Raw genomic sequence first — 15894 nt, 5'->3', positions numbered from 1 at the left:
TAGTATTACTATTATTATGCCTATACTGAATGGACCACCTCAACCACTGCACTTCATCCTCTTCGGAGAAGTTCGTAGACAGTCACTATAATATGGTTTAATTGGGATGATCAGAATACTGAATTAAATCCATTGTTAGTCTAAATCTCTTTTCAATAAAAATCATTGGAAAAGAAGAAAAAAAAGTGATGGCCCATGTAGAGAGATGTGCTAGACATCAGCAATTTGTAAGCAGTGGTGAGGATACACAATGTTTACATATCAGCCTTGAATTATGCCCAGTCGCAGCTCGAAATGCCCAGCTAATCGCAGATCGAATCTGAAGAGTTTATTAAAGTCACGAAAATTCTCATACAACAGAATAAAAATTTGGAAGGGATGTCGTGTTGTAATGCATTTTCAAACGACAGCTGTACTGATTAAACAAAAATCGTACGATCTGGCATCAATAGTGCATAATGTACAAAGCATATACATACAATAAAGGGCACTTAACATACAGGAGGTGCCCGTAGTAGTTTTAGGACAGGCAACAATTTGAACAATGCACCAAATACATCAGTTCTTGTAGTAGAAAAGATTGGAAACAATGGGAAAGCGAGGAAGGAGGGGGGGGGAGTTTTGCCGTGATTGCAGCATGTGGGCGGGGTGGCGCCTGTGATGACGTCACTCCGATGGGGACTTATTTCTCAGCTTTTGCTGTTGGTCTTTTGGGTATTTGGGGTCCCTATTTCGATTCAAATTGATCTTTAGGATGATGGTACTATTAACTTTATATGCTTTACTAAGAGGCTAATAAATAATTCATGTGCATTACCAAAAATAATTTTAATGACGGTAAAACAGCAATGGTTATACTCGCCTACAAACTGGAGAATTGTTTGGTGTATGCGCAGAATGACCTTGGTCAGTTCATTAATAAATTCATGAATGGCTTTAGAGTCAACGTGTAAAAATCAATAGTGTGCAATCATCGGCACAGGCAATGGCGATTATACATTGTTCATGGCAGCCCCGAGCAGCGACATCAGCCGACGGGCTACATTTACGCAAGTAAACACCCCACAAATAAAGACATACGCCTGTTTGAATGAACCCTGAAGGTCATTCCTTGTTACCACAATGGTGTGAGGACTTCAGCATTGCATGGATTAAACGGTTTGAGGAAAAACGTCTCAAAGAGAAGAGGGAGTTCACCTGAAGCAAACCTGGCAGGAGACATGCCGCTGTCAAAGGAATCATTCATCCTGCCGCTGCAAACATTTTTTTGAGATGAGAAAAGGGACACCTTAAAGCAAGAAGAATGTAAGCAGAAGACACACCCCACCGCTAAGTTAAGTGGACCAAGAGGAAGTAATACACAAAAAAGTATCAGTTAATCCCACTTTTACCGCTTTTCATTATCCTACTTTCCTTTATACCGACTTATCAAAAGAATAAATTAAATAATTTAGAGGCTGGGTAAAAAGTGTAATGCAGCACAACACTTTTGGTGGTTAAAGTGCATCTCTAGCCAAAACATTTTTCAGCTTTGAATAGAGAAGGGAAATGGATAGAAACTTTCGGGAAGATTTACATTTCTGTCACATTCGGGAAATTCTCCCCTTCACTTTTAAGCAGGGCATGGATTATGTGATTTTCTTTCCTGCAACCAAAGGGGACAAAGGGAGCCGCCCCTTCTGGAAAAACACCGCAATTGCTGCTAGTTGTTCTAGCCGCCGTCCATAACTACATGCTACAAATCCAACATGCTGGTTGTACCCATCGATGTATCAACTTGGGTATAATCAGCCTGCCCATAGATGAATCGAATCTCGGTTGGTCCATGCTGAACCTGCCAAGATTTGATCCATCTACGGCTAGTTTTACTTTCAGGCCCCATTCACACCTCCGCGACAAAACGCCCGACGCTCGTGCCGCTGGAGGGGAGAATTCCCATTGCTGTCTATGAGATGGTTCACATCTCATAGACGCCGTATGCCTGCCGCCTGAAAAAAAGTCCCGGACCCTTTTTTTCAGGTGGCATTGGCGTTCGGCCATACAAAGCAATGGGAAGGATTTAAAAAAAAAAACTTACACTATTCGCGGCAAAATACGCCGCGTACGCGGCGTTACTTGTCGCGGAGGTGTGAATGCAGCCTCAGAGACAACAGGTGTGAACCCCCATTGTGCCCATTGAAAGAATTTGTAATTGCCATTAAAAGAAAATAATGGAAAGCCACATGATCTGTTGGGGCGCCTTGAGGACTGGAGTTGAGAAACACTGGACTGTAGTACCATTAGCTACATAATGTAAGCAGTGCTGTGTAGCAGCAGCAGTATGGGCGACTTGCTGTCTGCTGCTGGAATTAAAAAAGAGAGTGCCTAAGTGCTTCTCCGCCATTCAGGAGGAGCCTTGTATATTTATCAATGAATACAAGGTTTCTTCTGAATGGCTGAGGTGAAAAGCATGACATTATCTGCTCATTTTGGAAAATCAGAAGAAGCCTTGTATTTAGAGATTACAAATCCAGGCTTCTCCTATGCCGTGTGCCCTTGCCACATATCTGGCATACCCAATCTACCCATTCTGCTCCCCAGACTTCAAAGACTTCAGTGGAATGCCAAAGCCACTATGGGCAGTGGGCACAGTGCAGGTCTATCAAGGTTTTGGAAAAGAGGCCATGCAGAGCCACGAAGGCTGCCCAGCTAAGATCCTCCTGTATTTATAGATGTAGTGTAATTACAGACTTTTGTTGTTTAGAAGAAAAAAAATGACAGTTGGTTTGCAGACATTCACACAACGGATCACTAACCATTCTTATTCTCGCAGTCCCAAGTGTGGAAACAGGGTGGGAAAATGAAGTAAATTTAGCTCTAAGTCACAATAAACATTGAAGTAATTTATTTTCAGGCTGGGCTGAATTTTATTACATTTCATGTGGTATTTTGGTTTTGCTCATTAAACTGGAATGGAAATTTCTAGTGGTGCTCAACACTAAACAAGCGTTTTCTTGTATTTATACATCTGCAGGCTTTAGTGATCACTATAAAAGAGCAACGAATATGAGTATAATGCAGTAAGCCACAGTACCTAGCAATCGTTCATCAATCTTGGCATACTAAAAGATGATTGGTTGCTGTGGATTACTGCATCTCATTGTTGATTTGGGGTTTCTTATATAGGCCTCATGCACATAGGACTTTATTTTTATCTCTCCTTAAAGCCAGTAGCAGTTATGCAGAAAAAACGCATGACGCTCGTAAAGGTGTCTAACGCTTTTACAAGTGTTTAGGTGCCTTTACAGGCATCAGAGGCTTGGGTGTTAGAGAGGAAGTAAACCCTCTAGAAATGTTCCTAAAAAAAAAAAACCTGCAAGAGAAAGGCATAATGAGTTAGTATGCATAGCATACTAGCTAATTATGAATGACTTACCTGAGATCGAAGCCCCCAAAGCGCTCCTCGTTCCCCTCCTCCGAGTGCCTTCCGGGTATCTGCGCTCCGGCGCTGTGACTGGCCGGAGCGGCAATGACGTCACTCTTGCGCATGCGCGCAGGACTGGCAGATTCCCGGCAGATTCCATTCAAGACCCGGCACGCTCAGTGCGCCTGCGCTGTTGTCTACGGCGTGCATGCGCCGTAGACATCGGTGCATTCTTTTTGGCAAATATCTCCTAAACCGTGTTTTTGTTTATTTAATGTGACATGCATTTTTGAAAAATGTTAAAGCGGAGTTCCACCCAAAAATGGAACTTATGATTTTTCGGAAACCTCCTCGGGGTTTCCGAAAAAGCATAAGTATAAGTTCCATTTTTGGGTGGAACTCCGCTTTAACATTTTAAAAAAATGCATGTCACATTAAATAAACAAAAACATTCCTTAAAGTGGAAATTTACCCCAATACTAAAATCTCTAAATCTAAAAGGCATCCACAATCTAAGACTATAACCCAGCGGTGTCCAAACTTTTTTCAAAGAGGGCCAGATTTGATGAAGTGAACATGCGTAAGGGCCGAACATTTTGCCTGACATTCTTTGAACTATTAAAATTTGGTCAAAGTAAACTAATACACGGCCCAACAAGAATTCTCTTGCCTTTGTGGCTGTGTGCTGAAGAGATGAGCTTGGGCGTGTTATTTGGATATACCGTATTTATCGGCGTATAATACGCACCTTTACTTTGGGAGGGAAGTTTCAGGAAAAAATGTAAATAAAAGAACTGTGAAGCAAAAGGGTCATTGCCCATCAATGCAGCCTAATCAATGCCCATCTGTAGCCTCACCATTGCCTGAATGTAGCCTCTCTACTGCCTGAATGCAGCCTGATCGATGTCCATCTGCTGCTTTGGAGGGGACAGGGAGGGGGCAGGACAAGCACCAACAGATTACATACAGGAGAATCCCCTGTTTACACAGCAGCCTTTTTAATACAACTGGACTTCCTATTACAGATGCCACCGAGTAAACAGGAGATTCTGCTGTATGTAATTTGACAGCACTCGTTCCCCCCCCCCCCTTCCTGTCCCCTCCGAGGCAGCGCCGATAAATACAGTATATATCCAAATTACCAGGGGGGCCACATTAAACTGGAACGGGGGCCGCAATTGGCCCCCGGGCCGTACTTTGGACATGCCTGCTATAACCTATCTAGCCCTGTAAAGGAATCACTATACATGTATACCTTTTCTGAAGCCGCTCCGGTCTCCAGTGGCGGAAGCTATGCAGAAAAGACAGCGGACGACTGCCATATGCCAGGGAAGTGACGTCACCCATAGAGTTACTATGGGGCTTCTATTGCCGGCTGCCACCTCTGCACTCGCCTCCATAGCAAAGCCATCACCGACAGCTCAGCTATGTATAGCAATTTCTTCTTTACAGGGCTAGATAGGTTAGTCTTAGATTGCGGATGCCAGTAGATTTAGAGATTTTAGTATTTTTTTTTTTTTTAACGTTGAACACAGGTTTTATTGATCAAAGGGTGCATATATGTTAAGTATACTTTGCAAACAAACTTGGTAACTGATGCATCGAGTGTCATACATTGGGTAGGCAAGGTAACAGATACATTATCATTGCCATGCGAGAATACATTGTACATCTAAGGACTACCTAGGAAGACATTCGTCTGGGCATTCATTTCTGACTGATGCGATTTTGTTATGTACAGGTATTTGACTCCTGAAGCCAGCGGTCCCATACCTTATTATATTTATTGGGGCAACTCAACCTCTGTTAATAAATATATATATATATATATATATATATATATATATATATATATATATATATATATATACACACATACATATCTTGTATTGCAGAGTAGCAGGAGGTGTTTGTAGAGATTTGAGTATTTGAATGAACTTTAAAGTTAAAAGGTACAATTTTTTTTCCCTAAATAGCTTCCTTGACCTTGTGCAGTCCTCCTTCACTTACCTCATTCCTTCCATTTTGCTTTTAAATGTCCTTATTTCTTCTGAGAAATACTCACTTCCTGTTCTTCTGTCTGTAACTCCACACAGTAATGCAAGGCTTTCTCCCCGATGTGGAGCATCATGCTCGCCCCCTCCCTTGCACTATAGGAGTGTCAGGACGCCCACTAACACACAGCTCCTTTCTCTATCTGCAACGTAGACATCGTCCTGACGCTCCTGTAGTCCATGGGAGGGGGCGAGCACGACACCCCACACCAGGGAGAAAGCCTTGCATTACGGTGTGTAGTTACAGACAGAAGAACAGGAAATGAGGATTTCTCAGAAGAAATAAGGACATTTAAAAGCAAAATGGAAGGATGAGGTAAGTGAAGGAGGACTGCACTAAGGTAAAGGAAGCCTGTAACGGTCACCACCGTTTACGACCTTCCATCCCATCCAAGACAGCTTATCGACACTCCAACCAACAGGACCCGATCCATAAGAATTCCCCCCAGACACGAGACACACAGCTCTGGTTTCAAATGTAATGACACTTTAATGGTTTCTTCTCAGCTTTTTATGCAGTTACAATCATGTGACAGTATTCAAACAGACAATGAGATCTCCACCCCCCCCCCCAATCACACACCAAGGCTAATTACTAACCATTCTAGACGTGTCGGCGCCGGCCTATAATTATCATCATCTAATCACTGCACATTCCTTCATTAACAGCATAACAAACAAAACACCATCACACACACAGTTCCCTAGGCAGACGTTCCGTCTCCGCATACAGCTTGACACCTATTCACACCTCTGAGCATCAATAGGCTTTAGACAGTGTTATCACACAATTAAAGGCCTTTCAAGAGCCAGCCTTATTTAACATGTTAACAGTCTTCACAGAGAGATGAGTCACTATTGACTGGTTGGGTCACAATTAACCAACAACTTGCAATCTCTCAAGATCCTGCAATATGAACTATTATTAATGTCCCATCTCATGTAATACATGAATTATGATTCACTTGCCACCCCATGCCCAAAGGGCACAGGGTGGACTCAGACCCAAGAGTTATCAGTGACGCTGACACAGGAGTATCCCCCATCCTCAAAAAGTCTCTGGGTGTCACGGGTCATCCTGTTACAAAGCCATTTAGTAAAAAAAAAATGTACCTTTACAACCCCTTTAAGCTTTGGACAAAAAGCCTTTCAACTGAATGAATGGAAGAGACCAATGATTTAAGAAATAAAGCTTTGTGTCCCTTTAACTAAGCAGGCAATATTTATCCACCCGATCATCCATGTAGGGTGACCAACAATTTCGTAGAATTTATAGTTGTGTAGCGGAAGATCTACATTACGTGTCAATGTAGTAAAAACATAAAACCAATAGCAAGCTCAATGTACATTTGTCAAAATGTGGCAAAGGGTTCATATATCATGGAAAATGGGATTGTTCTAACAGAAGGAAGAAGCAATTACACATTTAACTGCTATTGATTTATGAAGCATTGGTATTTATTATATTAATTTACATAACCCCTAATAAATCTGAAGCCCTCTACATTACATATTGATCTAAGCATGCCATGTCCTCTGTAGCTCGTGGTATATCACTGCAGCCAATTGTCTTGCTTACTAGTACTCCGGTGCTATAAACCAGAATCAGGCTGGTTCTATATACGAGCTATTAAGCATCCCTGACAACTCATTGGCAGGCCTTGGAACCAATACATTTCATCTGCAAATTGTGTGCAGGAATCTGGAGCAGCTGTAAATGATTCTGCTAGTGTTGGCAATTATTGCAAGTCTTTGTCACCTGATGTCATATAGGCGATTTGGGTCCCCAGTGACACTTTTTATGAAATTATCACATCAACTAAACTCTCAATATTCTGTGGAGTCCCCTCCATTACTGTTCAGAGAACTAATTCTGCCGATGCTCCCTTGCAAGTAATTGAGTTTAAGCAATGTCTCAACCAATAGAAGTCACAGGAGACAAAATGCCATTCTGATGCCCTGTGCCACAAAACCCTGTCTATATCACAGAGCACTGATCCTGCTTACACGCATATTAGGCCGAAGGTCTGCCTCCATCTTGCATCTGCTTAAAGAGCAACTTCAGGCTGCCGTCTGGGGAAATGCAATTGTTCCTCAAAAAAGTCCCAAAACTAACATTAACCTGAGTTACTGTATGTATAATCTACTGCAGCCAGATTAACATTGTATTACGATACAGAACTGGTCTACAGCCTCTCAGTATATGATTCTCTGTTGTGAAGCTGATCCTTCTTTCCATGCTTCAATGCACAAGAGGAATCCAGGAGAAACAAATGCCTGTGTTCGCAAAGGTTCAGAATCATGATCATTAAAGCACTACAAATCAAAAGTGCCGTTTAATAAAAAAAAAATATATTAAACAAAGCAACCCCCCAATCCATCCATGTCTCCAAAAAAAGTAGATTAGGGGGAAAAAAAAATGTTTTACTTACCAAAAATGCCCTGTTGCTAGGCAGTCGTCCTAATCTGCCACTTCCTATACCGCGGAGCGCCTAGGTCACTTCCTCCCTCGCCTGTGTCTTCTGGGACCTGTGTGTGTCCCCGAAGACAAGCTGGCCATTCACGAAGCAACGCGCGACTTACGCATGTGCAGTAGGAAAAGGGCAGTGAAGCCGCAAGGCTCCACTGCTGGTTTCCCTTAGTTAGAATGGCGGTGTCGCACCCGATCTGATGGATGGATCAGCCTCGGAGGGCTGACATCGCAGGCTCCCTGGACAGGTAAGTGTCCTTATTAAAAGTCTTCAGCTACAGTGTTTGTAGCTGCTGACTTTTAAAGAAAAAAATTTGCAAGTGGAACACCGCTTTAAGTCAGAGCTATACATAGTACTCGATTTATGTGGTCCTGAAGAAGTGGGGGCTCCCGCGAAACACGTAGACTAGTGTACTATCAAATTACTGATCAACTGAATCCAAGCTCCATATCAGCTTTCCCTTCTAATTCTGTACTGCATGGTATACATAATACGTTTTAATGTCTTGAACATGTAATGCAATTACATTTTGTAAATGTTGTTATACAAATCCAGTGTAGACGCAGTTCTCAAGGGCATATTCAAAATCCCATTTTGTTCTTCTGTTTTGCTTGTGTCAATGCCTTATGAAGGCTATTTAACTCCTGGCTCAAAGTAAGCCTGTGACCAGACAGACAAATATATATATTTATTCTTAAAGTTTATCTTTAACCTAGAAGTGGAACTTCATTAATTCTTTTCATTTTCCCATCTATTACATTTTCTGCCCTTGTTGTTTTAACTTTGGATAGTAAAACATTTTATTTCTGCCAGTAAATACCTTATACAGCCCCCTTCCTGTCTCTCGTCTGGTAAAAAGCCTAGGCTTATGACATCATGCACAGCTCTCTCACTCTGGTGAGAGTTTGCCAGGAAGGGAGGGGGGATTACTCATAAAAGAGCCAACGAGAGCTGCAGAGCTCGAAGTGTGCCTCTGTGTAAATCCAGGAAGTGAACAGGCAGCAGCTTCAGCTGCCCACAGTTAAAATGGATACAGCCAGACTTAGTGGAGGGAGATTTCTGCAGCATATTTGGCAAGTACAGAATCATAGTACATATAAAATAATATACAAAGTGGTTGGAGGGAAGCTTCAGAATGGCAAAGATGTTTTTATTACAAATTATGTGAGCACACTGCAGTTCCTCTTTAATGAGATGCCTCCATTCATTTTCTTTTATTCATGGTTTGTCTTCTTTCTTTTGACCTGGTAATCCGGGGAATATAACACACCACCTGTCATACACAATTACGCATACTCCTTCACTATATCTATAGAGGGAGCCATGGTTGCCAATTGCTGGTCTGCAAACATGTCTGTCTGTGTTCATTTCCATTACATAGGGGGGTAATGGGGATAGCATTTTCCCCTCAAAAACCATTGAGGACTCCACTTTTGGGCTGCAGCTGAAAAACATTTTTTTTCCAAATCCATTTTATAACCGTGAAGTTTTTTTTATTAAAAAAAAAAAAAAAAAAAAAAAAAAAAAAAAGGTAAAATTATTGCAGTACAGCTACAAAAAAAGACAATCAAGTATGCTCCATTGCTGTTTACACCATGGTGGAAACCAATGGCTTCCATGCAAGAATCATCTTACCTTGAGTCTGCGGGATATATGGAGCCAGAAGCTTTGCCCTTTTCTTTTCATAGCCCTTTTGCGTAATGTCTCCTGTGAAGAACAACAAAGGACCATAAATGAATTTACAGTATAACCTCACATCAATATCTACAATTGTGTGCACTTGAACAAATCGGTCTGTAGTATTAAAGGCGGTAACGATTCTCAGGATTATATGGTGTATGTAATTGCTATAATAGACTTAAATCAGTGTTGGGTATGCACTCGTCTTGTACTGCCACTAGGAAGAAAGATTATAAAATTATATGATTAAATATTCCTGCCGATTCGCTCACGTTTGACGCAATCTGGCCATACAAGTAAGATCGGTCTTTACAGATACACAAATCTCTGGGATTCCTAACCACTAACATCTTTTTCTTGTCACTTTTACAATTCTGCTTTACCAATTGCCATGGGCAGACAGATGTTTTCATTCCAACAAAACATGCAGCAATACTGATGAAAAAAAAATAAGCTCATTACATCTTTTTTTCTCAATCTTTTTTTTTTTTTTTTTACCGGGTCATTGAACAAAACTATAAAAAGCAAAAAAAAAAAAAAAAAGCAGATACAAATAGATTTCAACCCGAACAATTGTATAATACATATTTTTTTATCTGCATCCTGTGGACTATAATGTGAGCTATTGGAACCCCAGTAGGATGAAGTATAAGATCGAGTATAAGCCAAGTTTTTCAGCCCTGTTTTTAGGGCTGAAAATACCCCCCTCGGCTTATACTGGAGTCGGTGTACCTGAAGAGCCACGAGTGTCCATTGTTTAAAAGTCGCGGCGTGGTCCCTTCCATGATAGGCGTTTCCCAGCAGACACTGTTTTCAGTGTTCTGCCTATCACGGACGTCTTTTCATCCTCGGACAAGAGAACGTCCGTGATAGGTGGAACACTGAACACAGTGTCTGCTGGGAAACCGAGGCTGAGAAGACGTCCGTGATAAGCTGCTGGGAAACGCCCATCACGGAACGGGACCAGGAGGAGACCGCGACTTTTAAACAATGAATGGACGCGACTTTTAAACAATGAATGGACGCCCGCAGCCTGTAAAAAATACAGGTACACTGACCTGGGCACAGTGAGGCGGCAATGGGCACAGTGAGGCGGCAATGGGCACAGTGAGGTTGGGCACACTGAGGCTGCAATGGGCACAGTGAGGCGTGCAAATGGGCATTGTTGACCCTATTTTCCGCTTACAGTGGCTGCTGCATTCTCACCCTAGGCTTATATTCGAGTCAATACGTTTTCCCAGTTTTTTGGGGTAAAATTAGGTACCTCGGGTTATACTCGGGTCAGCTTATATGCGAGTATATACGGTATTTTCAATGTGCATTGTAATGTGTTTTGACGCGCTATCATACTATTCCACACATCACACAATGTAGAATGGAAAGAAAGCTGAACAGGTCATATTCAGCCCAAGCATTACCTGAAAGAACTTTTGGAAAATGTGGTACTACAGCATAACTAAAATGTGCATTTCTTTTACATTTTTTATTTTAGTTATTGAGAGAATTGTAAATTTCCTTTGTTGCAAGCATCCATTTTGGGTGTGGCGCTGACTTTTTTTTATATTTAAGGTACTACTGGATAGACTTTGACTACTCCCAAGAATACAATATGTGCGTTTCTTCCCCACACTACAAAAAACTGAAAAATATGATTACTTCCCGAAGAAAAGATGGGCTCTGGAACCCCTTTATTAGTACCCGCCTCCTCCCTACCTATCCTCCACCCACCCACCCCCTGCCCTGGCCTTACTATACATGATGTAAGGTCAATGTAGATCCTAAACAGAAAGTATTACCAAGATCCTGTTTCCCTTAACAGGGACAGCCAACATCGTCCAGATGTATATTTAGGCTGGACTATTGTTCATATGTATCCTGCTTTGATATTTAAAAAAAAAAACAAAAAAAAAACTTTTCTGTTACCTGTATGTATGGAAAATGAAATATGTGCACTGCTGTACCAAACACACCTTCTTTAAATTAAGAATAATAAAAATTATATATAAACTGACTGGATCAAATATATACTGTTGTTTTATTAGATATTACTTCTGCCTATCATAATAGGAAATCCATTTAGTCATTTAAATAATGTTGTACATTAAATAAGCGATTAGTAACTGTGGCTTCCAGTATTTCCTCCTTTCCTGAGCATTTTATCATAGAAAAAACACAGATAGTGGAGAACCATGATAACATTATTACTGTGCAGTGAGTAACCAGCCATCTCAACTTTCACTTCCTCTACATTAGAATGGTGTCTCTCCTGCAAGGGATGAGCAATGTGTTTATTCTGCAGACACATTGCAGTGGATGGGGGGGAATTCTTGGGCAATGCTACAAATCAGCACCATGTGCAGTACTGTGTGCCAACTACCCCGTGTTGATGCTACAAATGCCTGTAAAAAAAGGATTGCCAGGAAATAGGATTCATTCGAAGATGTGCTATCCTTAGGTGCAAAGTACATAATGTGCAGGTGTTTACTGGTATGTACTGGCAATGAGCTGTGTACTTCATGGGAACACCAGCTAATCGGTCCATTTCCTGCACTGCTTCTTAGGCTGGGCTTCTCCTAAGGGCCACATGAGCGCAATTCGTTTTGCACTCCTGTGACCCGTTTTTAGCGTAGAGCAGTCTGAAGTACACTCTCTGATGACATTACTGCCATCAGTCCAGGCAGAGCATCATCCCGACTTCCAAGTCTGGATCCACCAGCTGCCTTGATTGATGGCAGTCTCAGCAAGCCGTTGAGACGCCAAGATGGCCACTACCCGTCGCTCCAATGAGCGTGGAGAAGCAGACCAGGAGCGATGCTGACTGTCAGCATCACTCTGTTCGGGGAGGAATGAGAACTGAGCCATCGGCGATGTTTGGTGGCTCGGTTCTCAGTGCAGAGACGCCAGGGGACAGCTGCAGCATCGGTCTGATGCTCCATCCACCGAGGTAAGTAGGAATAGCAAAAACAAACATATAATTCTCTTTTAATACCCAAAAGGTCAGATGATGGAGTTGCATTACAGATTACTGACTACAATTATTTCTTGTGAAGCAGGTGCTGAGCTGAGAAACGCGTTGACATTTTTGATACCCTGGTAACTACTTGCAATAATGGAACCATGTACTGTGGATTCAAAAAGTTGAATACGAGTATTGGGGTATATAAAGTTTATATGTATGTGGAAAAGCAATCAAGTTGTATTTTATTTCCAATATTCCTAATGAGGTGAATAAAATGTAATTTTGCATAATGTTGTTATGAGTTGGTATCTTTAAAGTCCTGTAGTTTTCCTTTGAGTATGTATAAAAAGGCCCTAACAATTTCAGTTGTGGTACCTTTAACAGTATTATAGACATTGATATGTCCTCCTTTTTTCTGGTTCCGAGACACTATTTCTCCCCCTATTGGCCACAGGTGCTATGTTTTTGTGCTTCTTTTACTCCAACTGATCACCAGACCTTCGGCATTATTTACATACTTAACTTTATGACTTTGACTTATACATTTGACTCTGGGGCATTTTCTACTCCTGGTGGCCACAGTTCGGCCCCCCTAATGTGTGAAGGTCAGTAAATTGGCCCTTTGTTTAGAAAGTTTGGAGACCCCTGCTAATACTTGTTCCAGTCTAGTGCCTCAGAGTACTGAAAACACTGGATCAGCGGGACCTCAAGTCAACTAGTCATCTGGTCTCCGTGATACCTAATGTTATTTGCAAAAAAACAGTCTAAGGGCTGGTTCACACTGGTACGATTTGAGATGTCAAATTACATCTCAAATCTGCAGCATTTGCCGGCAATGGCACCATCCTAATCGGTGCGATGCCGCATCTGCGGCGCTGCACAGATTTCAAAAAGTAGTTCCTGTACTACTGTTTGCGATTTCAGGCCGCGATCTACATTGATATCTGTGCAGAATGTCTCTGAAATTGCGGCCGAAATCGGGACTGCGTTTTCCATATATTCCAATGGCTCTAGTTCACACCATGCAGTCAGTTTCTGTGAACTAGAGGCAACTAGAGCCATTGGAATACACGGAGAACACTGTGCATGCGTTTTTAGTGCGGAAAAAATGCTCACCAAACTGAAAGGAACTGCTTCTAGTGTGAACTGTCCCTTAAACAGACTTGCTCGCAAAAATGCATATATTGTGACAGCCTAAATAAAAGTGCACATGTAGATTCACTTGGATGCCCAAAATTAAAGTTGTCCATTTTCTGATTTCAATTATATACTGTTAGCACCTACCTAAACATGACATTTAAATTACACACAATTAGACCTTACACTACGCAGTCATTGGATTTTTTTTAATTAATCTATAAAGATCACAGCTGAAACATGTTGCCCGTATGAAAATTAAAAACATCAAATTGATTTATAAGAGAAGTTCGGGAATTGAAAAAAAACAATTATACTCGCCTAAGTGAATGCAAAAGGTCCCTGCTGCCTCTAAGACCAAGAACTGAGTGCTTGGTTCTCGTTCCTCTGTGAGCAGAGAGCTGGTGATTACGAGTCAACAGCTCTCTGCTCTGCCCCTCCAGCACTCACTGAAGCACCGAGTTGTGGAGGAGGCAGGAGTGACTGGCTCAGGCTCACAGGGGCATGCCAACAGGCTGAGCCAGCTACAGTCCAGGATCTGTGTTGATCAAAAAATTTAAGTCGGGTTGATCAAGAGCCTGGACCTGCTGAATAACGTCAGCCGTAAGTGGACTGGAACCGCTGTTGGCTGAAAATGGGTTACAGGAGTGAAGAACAAAATGCACGGATAGTGTTATCCATAGAAGACGTAGGGCCAAAAGGAGCTTTGGCCCTACTTCTCCTTTAAAATACTTTTCGACTGGATTTCTTAACCACTTGCCGACCTCCTCATGTACATATACGTCAGCAGAATGGCACGGACAGGCACATGTACATACCGGTACGTCCTCTGCTTGACGTGGGTCAGGGGTCCGATCGGGACCCCCCCCCCGGTACATGCGGCGGTCGGTAAGCCTCGGGGAGCGATCCGGGACGACGGCGCGGCTATTTGTTTATAGCCGCCCCGGAGCTGAAGAACGGGGAGAGCCGTATGTAAACATGGCTTCCCCGTGCTTCACTATGGCGGCGCATCGATCGAGTGATCCCTTTTATTAGGGAGACCTGATCGATGATGTCAGTCCTACAGCCACACCCCCCTACAGTTGTAAACACACACAAAGTGAACCCTAAATGTTACAGCGCCCCCTGTGTTTAACTCCCAAACTGCAACTGTCATTTTCACAATAAAGAATGCAATTTAAATGCATTTTTTGCTGTTAAAATGACAATGGTCCCAAAAATGTGTCAAAATTGTCCGAAGTGTCCGCCATAATGTCGCAGTCACGAAAAAAAAAACGCTGATCGCCGCCATTAGTAGTAAAAAAAATAAAAATGCAATAAAACTATCCCCTATTTTGTAAACGCTATAAATTTTACGCAAACCAACCGATAAACGATTATTGCGATTTTTTTTACCAAAAACAGGTAGAAGAATACGTATCGGCCTAAACTGAGGGAAAAAAAATGTTTATATATGTTTTTGAGGGATATTTATTATAGCAAAAAGTAATCAGGTGATTACAAGAGGTAAGAGGCAAGAGGTGATCAAATACCACCAAAAGAAAGCTCTATTTGTGGGGGAAAAAGGACGCCAATTTTGTTTGGGAGCCACGTCGCACGACCGCGCAATTGTCTGTTAAAGCGACGCAGTCCCGAACTGTAAAAACCCCTTGGGTCTTTAGGCAGCATATTGGTCCGGTCCTTAAGTGGTTAAAAGCACTATAGGAAGGTAAACCTATATAAAATTGGTCAGATGGTAAAAATATCACCTGGTGATATCAGAAGGAGCACAATCTGTTGTCATAAAAACACAGAATTTAGACAGCCACACAAATTGCGAGTGGGAAGACATACAAACATGAGTCACTGCTATAGAAGCAGACACAAGTGGCTGTCTAAATAACAAGGCACAAGCTGTTTATTCTTTTATATTTTTCTTTCAAGAAAAAAAAAACAGTACAATATTACTCACTGACCGACCACGATTTTGGCAGCTTTTATCTATCGGAGATTCTAGACAGGCCTACAGATTTAGGCTCAATGGTGACTCAACCAATAACACTTGACACAAAAGTATGCTCCTTACCAGATCTTCCCTCTTTGAACTCAAGTTAAATTACGTCATGGGCCCACAGCATACTTCACATTGAATTTAAACCGTGAATCACTGCATGTCTGTACATTAAAAACTGCATAAAAAGAACCACAGGG

At 41.9% G+C, this 15894-nt stretch overlaps 1 protein-coding gene across 1 annotated transcript in view; it reads right to left on the bottom strand.

Annotated features, from left to right (window-relative positions):
* Positions 1–15894, bottom strand: part of DIP2B (disco interacting protein 2 homolog B) — a 323774-nt gene that overhangs the window by 183848 nt on the left and 124032 nt on the right. Inside the window, exon 2 of the mRNA XM_040340806.1 lies at positions 9564–9635. Coding sequence (XP_040196740.1) covers positions 9564–9635 — 72 coding nt within the window. The remainder of the gene's footprint in view (positions 1–9563; positions 9636–15894) is intronic.

This window comes from Rana temporaria, chromosome 2 (assembly GCF_905171775.1).
Source record: "Rana temporaria chromosome 2, aRanTem1.1, whole genome shotgun sequence".
Lineage (NCBI taxonomy): Eukaryota > Metazoa > Chordata > Amphibia > Anura > Ranidae > Rana > Rana temporaria.
This window is presented reverse-complemented; position numbering and strand designations above follow the sequence as displayed.